The following is a 6,000-nucleotide window of genomic DNA, read 5'->3' as shown; positions in this document are numbered from 1 at the left end:
CATTTGACTACATCAAAATTAAGGCTTTCCCTGACACTGTAGGATAGCAAAGGCCAAGCTAACAGGAAGCATGAAGGATTGGGAGAAATATCTGCAACATCCAAGACTGACAAGAGATTAGTATTTAGACTACATAAGAAACTTTTTCAGTGCATTCAGAAAAATAATCAGAAATCTGGCAGAAAAATAGGAAGGTTGTAAATAGGTAATTCAAGGAAGGAAAATATCTCAATATTTTTTAAGTATGTGTAAAAATAGTTAACATCACTAATCAACAAAGAAATACAATTGGGAAGTACAATGTGATACTAATTAACTGGTATCAGATTGATACGAATTAGGACATCAGGTAATAATACCAAATGTCAGTGTATCAAATGGGGAAGCAGGAATCTTCCTATTTTCACGAGTCATTGGTGGGAATGCAAACTGGCAAAGCCACTTTGGAGAATAGTGTGGCAGAGTGAAAAGAGACTCATGACCCAACAATTCCATCTCTTTCTTATGATCCATAAGGGACACGTCTAATACCTGTGCAGCATTGTTACTCTGTGGTAACAAGGAACTGCTGGTAACCTAACTGCCCATTATGTAAGGAACTGATAAGTGTTTTCCTTCTTTTTTGTTTTCTAAACTAAATTCAACTGAGAAAACTTGAAGATCTAATTGCCTTCATTATGTAATTCATGAATTGGGCAACATCCTGTCTAGTAAGTGGATATTCTCCAATGAGTTGTACAAAATGGAAGGTTTTTAGAGGAAGGAAGGTGGGACAAGAAATTAGAGCAAAGAAGAGAAAGGGTTGTTTCAGGCAAGGTCACTTTCCCTTAGGGGGAAGAACAGGGAGTCTTTTATCATCTTTTTTGGGGGGGTGCAACGGAGAGGACAGATTACCTTATTTGTGATTGACTGTTAAAGGGTCCTCTTCCTGGAATAGGTTGAAACTGTAATTAAGTCTTCTTTTGGGGGCAAATGACTCCACTTGGGCTTATAGTTTCTTTTTTTAACACAAGTAAAATGGGTTAGATGCACAAATTGAATGCTATTAGTGGTCAGAACGAATTAACTTGTGGTATATATAGACCCATGGATAGATTTCTAAGACACTATGTTGAGGGAAAAACAAGAAACAGACTAAGTTCTTAGCATATCTTTCATGTATATTAAAATTAGACACATAAACTAAAACAGTATCCTTTCAGGATAGGTACATGTAGTGGTACACATCTGAAACACAGGAGAGAGGGTGTATATGATAGGGTAGAGAAATGGAGGTGTGGAGAGGAAATGAGTGGGAAAAAAAAGGGTGGCCTTAATGACTCTTTTGTGCTTTAGAGAATTATCAATCTAACTCTACCCTTTAAGTTTAAAAAATCGCTCATTCCCCTTCCCTCGCTTCCTAATCTTAATAGAATTAAATGTAAGCGACTCAACCAGGCAGCCCAGAGCAGGGCCTGTCTCCATAAAGGATCTGCCCCTTTCTTCCGTTCACCTTGCCAAACACTCGCTTCCCCTCACTTGAAGCTCCTCTCTAACTGCACGTCCGACAACCAAAACAAGTTCAGACTTCAAACCGAACTGAGCTTATTTTTATTTCTCTGGGAGAAGTCTTACTGATCGTCTAAGATTCTGTTTTGTCTCCCCTCCAGGACTCTTTCTGAACATCGCCCTTCCCCAAATGCTAATCTCTCCAGAGCTGTCATTCCACACAAACCCCTCTCCCATTACCCGGGCACACACACCTTTGTAACTGCTTATTTAAGGTACACATCCTTTCTGCTCCTTAGCACATCCTTATATCCTTCAGGGCTAGGGATGAGCTAGGGTGGTCTCTGAGTCGGCAGCGTGCCTCCGGGTGGGAGGTCACAGGAATAACTGGAACGTCATTCTAGCGGGTTAAAAAGGATCCCAGCACACCTCTCTCACTTCTGCTTCCCTTTTCATTGGTTTAGCTTCTCCGCTACCGGTCCCCGCCCCCAGCCCGCCTCCGCCGTAGCAGGAGATGGAAGGCTCTGCACAGGCGCCATGGGGTGAGGCGCACCAAGCCGGAGGCGGAGCGAGGGAGGAGGTGGACAGAGGGGAGGGGGTGGGGGCGCGGCGACGTTGCGCGGCAGTTGCGTCCAGCCCGCGTGCGCGCGGCGCCCGGGGGGCGGGGCTGAGGCGGGCGCTGTGGCACCTCCCCCGCCGTGGGCCCGCCCCCGTGGGCCGCCCGCGCGCCTCGCCCCGCCCCCTCGCCTTGCCCGCCCGGTCCCCCCAGCGGCCGCGCTCCTTCTGCTGCCCGCTAGCCTCCCGCCTGGCATCCGCGGCCGAGAGCAGGAGAAAGTCCTGCTGGTGGGCGGCCGCGGGGCTGCGCGCGTCCTGCATCCCGGGGCCGCTCCGGCCCGGGCGGCTAGGGGGCTCGGCGGTCCATGCATCCGCCGCCGCCCGCCGCCGCGATGGATTTCAGTCAGAACAGCCTGTTCGGCTACATGGACGACCTGCAGGAGCTCACCATCATCGAGAGGCCGGTCCGCCGGAGCCTCAAGGTGCGCCCCAGGGAGGAGGAACTGCCGACCCCCGTCCCGTCCCTCCCCGAAGCGGCCTGGGACCCTCTCGGAGTCCTCCTCTAGTCCCCAGCCACCGTGTCACCCTAACCCGGTTCTTCCCGGGGCTCCTTCGACGCAGCCACGATTCTCCCAGCCTGGACCCCCATTCCTAAGGGACGGGCCCCTGACCGGGGGCCACCCCGCGGCCCCTCGGACGCCTCCGCTCCTTAATACTCCGGCCCAGCCCGCCCCCAGGAACGGCCGGCCGGGCCCCGTCACACGGGCCAGCGCAGCGGCTTCCCCCGCGCCGCCCCTCTCGACAGCCGCGGCCCCTCTTCCTCCCGCCCCTGCAGGAGCTGACCCTCGAAGCCGCAGTCTACTTACCCTGGGTCCTCTACTGGGTTCCGCTGCCCCCCACTCCCCCCACGCTGGTGCTGCCCGGGTTCTGGCCCAAGACCCCCTCCTCAGTAACAACCCCGACTCCGCTCCCCACTTCTCCCTGGGGCACCCAGGTCCCATGCTTCCCTTCTCCCATCAGAACAAGCCGGGGCGGCCCTACTCCCAAGTCAGTCCCGGCCTCCCTTCACCTCCCAGAACCAGCCCCATACTGTCTGTAGTGGTCCTGCTCCCGGTCTCCAAAGCCCTCTCGACCTTTTGTCCCCGTCCTGAGTCCTCATACGTCCTTTCCTCCCAGCCCCTCCTGGACTCTAGCTGGGGCTCTGCTTCCCACCCCCCTTGAGGGAGGCAACCTTCGGTTTGCGCCGCCACCCCCACTAGCTTCCCCACCCCGCAGAGTCATCTTCCTCCCAGCTTCCCCGAAGCTCCAGTCCTCATGGGCAAAGCTAGTTTACGGACCACCCCGGTCCCCCAAGCCATCCTCTTAATAGCCCCTTTTGCTCTGCTCACTTCCACCTGCCGCGATTTGTCGAATCTTTCTTTGATTTCCTTCCTGCCCCAGAGTTTATTCCCTTCCCTCCCCCCAACTCCATATTTCGTCTTTTTCATTACCTCTTGACTGCAGTCTTCATCCATCCCCGTTTTAGCGTTTCCTGGGGTGGAAAATGCTGAAGAAACAGTCTTAGGGTACCAGAGATAAGAAAGTATGTATATATTTTATATATGCATATAAAATTGATTTCAGCAATGTTCTGGAGCCACAATGTGATTCTTAAGCTTCTGATGTAGAAGCTAGAAGAGTTAAGAAAGAAAAAAAAACCCGCACCAAACACCAAAACTCCACCACCCAAACCCAACAGTTAGAGATAGTTAGAGACCTCTGTGGTTGAGGTCCTCCCCTAGAATCATCAGATCCTTAATTAGTTTTCATTGGAAATGCTTAATTGTGAAACTTTTTCAGTAGTCAGTGCCCTTATAGGATCTCTGGAGGGTCTCTGGGCGGGACGGGGGTGGGGAGGGCAAAACTGATCGACGTTTGTGTGCATAATTTGTATTTACTTGACAGACACCAGAAGAAATAGAAAGATTGACAGTTGATGAAGACCTCAGTGATATTGAAAGGGCTGTTTATCTACTCAGGTATTTCCTAAAGTCTTTCTGTGAAATTGCTGCTCTCTCCCTGCAGCAGCCTGGATGAGTGCCGATCTGAGATGTCATGTTATGGTTATTTTCGGATTTACTTAACCACTTGAACAGAGTACTTTGGCATGCATAGCACTTAATTATGTTATAAAGTAAGATTTCCGTATGGACTTAGAAATTTGAGCACTGAAATCAAGTAAAATAGTTAACTTAGAGAATATTACTTGGATGGGGAGGAGCAGAACAACTAATGGTTTGAATTGAATCTCTTTTTTAAATTTCCAGCTTTGATTGTTCTCATATTAAGATCCACTAAGTTTAAACGAGACTTAAGACTATCCAGTGATTAATCTTAAATTAATCATAAAGTATGAACTTTATATGCTATTTACTAGACAGAAAAAAATCCACAAGTATAGTAGTTCATTTTGTTGCTCAGGATATACTCTTTATGTTACTTTTGCTTTGTGAGGTTTATAATTTCCCTAAGAGATTTTAAAGTTTAATTGCGCCTACTCAATTTAAGTTTCATCTTACAGGCTCTACAGAATTGCTTAAGGCAAATGGTTATTGCAAATTTTTACAAGATTGCTCTCAACTGTTTAAAAACTGTGGAAAAAGCTTCTTAAGAGTTAATTCAGTGAACATTAATGAACATACCTATGAAAATTCTTCAGAAACAGAAAATTTTTTAAGGTTTTTGTGTACATTTGTTTTAAAGTCTTTCTTTAACTTGTACAACACTTCTTCCCCTTTTGGAAAATTGGTTTTTACTTTTGTTTTTCAGAAGCAGATTTTGAAAACTGGTGTTATTTACCCCCTGAGATATTTGTCATCCTTGTCTCCTTAGCTTACTATGTCTACTTCACCAGTTTTAGGTGCTGGAAAGTTTTTCTCTTTTCTTGTTTCTGAAACAAAACAAAACAAAACAAAATCCCCCCTATGATTTCCATTTTCCTAATTATTCTTTAGCCTATTGGTGGTATCTTCATTTAGTCAGAATTTTAGCATGCTTTAATTTAGAACATTCTTTCCAATAATTCTGTCACTTTAAAATGTTGTTTCTGGGCATTAGACCTTATGCTGTTAACTTCTCTTCCTCTTTTGGTGATCTACAGTAGCATGCTATCATCATTTCTACCTACTTATTTAAAAGGAAACTTTTTATTTATGTATGAATTAAAGTATGTGTTTTTGGTTTATAGAGAATAATCCAACATTAGCTTTTTTTGATACCTTTTTGTGTTATATTTGAAGTGCTTTATTCCTTAATAATTAACATGTCCAATATGGTGAACAATAGTTGTAAACATTTGCCTTTTCCCACACTTCTTTTGCTTGGAGTAGGTAGACTATTGATGACAGTTTGGGTTAGTTTTTTTAACATACAGCAATTAATGATTTGAAATGAGTTTCTACTTACTCCTACTGAATTCTCTTTTTTCGTGTAAACGCTAGCTTACAATTAGGAAATGAGGAGTCTTGCTCTACTTATTTGCCACAGCAGATCCCTTATTCTAGATATCAGTGACAGGACTCCTTTTTTAGGCTACCTTATTTGTTGTTCTACTTTGATTTTATTGTTTGTTAGCAAACCAGGTCATCTAAATTATGTCTGTATTTCTCAGACACAGAACATAAGTTTCATCCAGTTCTGGAACTTAAAAAGCCCTGATAGAGACAGATGGGTCTCCTCATTCTAAGACAAGAGAGTTTTAAAAGAGATCAGATGTCTCCTTTAGTTTCTTGCTGCTCATCTGCCTTGAAGGAAGTTTGTAAGGTGAGTCAGAAGGCGAACCCTAGTTTGGTTGTGTATAGGTCTCTCTCTGAGTTCATCTTTTGTGTTCCTACCATCTTACCACCTCCTGGGGGACAGGGGGATTTCACCTTTAGGTCAGCTTTTGAAGGGATAACACTAGGCTGCCTGAAAGGTTCT

At 45.9% G+C, this 6,000-nt stretch overlaps 1 protein-coding gene across 2 annotated transcripts in view; it reads left to right on the top strand.

Moving 5' to 3' along the window:
• Positions 1–2,238: 2,238 nt before the first annotated feature.
• PPP4R4 (protein phosphatase 4 regulatory subunit 4) overlaps positions 2,239–6,000 on the top strand; it is a 181,529-nt gene continuing 177,767 nt past the window's right edge. For both annotated transcript variants that reach the window (XM_057488175.1, XM_036882001.2), the window contains exons 1-2: positions 2,239–2,525; positions 3,988–4,061. In XM_057488175.1, the coding sequence (XP_057344158.1) occupies positions 2,409–2,525; positions 3,988–4,061 (191 nt within the window). In that variant the 5' untranslated portion in view covers positions 2,239–2,408. The remainder of the gene's footprint in view (positions 2,526–3,987; positions 4,062–6,000) is intronic.

The sequence above is a fragment of the Manis pentadactyla genome, chromosome 11 (assembly GCF_030020395.1).
Source record: "Manis pentadactyla isolate mManPen7 chromosome 11, mManPen7.hap1, whole genome shotgun sequence".
Classification (NCBI taxonomy): domain Eukaryota; kingdom Metazoa; phylum Chordata; class Mammalia; order Pholidota; family Manidae; genus Manis; species Manis pentadactyla.
The sequence above is the reverse complement of the archived record's forward strand: the minus strand, read 5'-3'. Positions and strand labels throughout refer to the sequence as shown.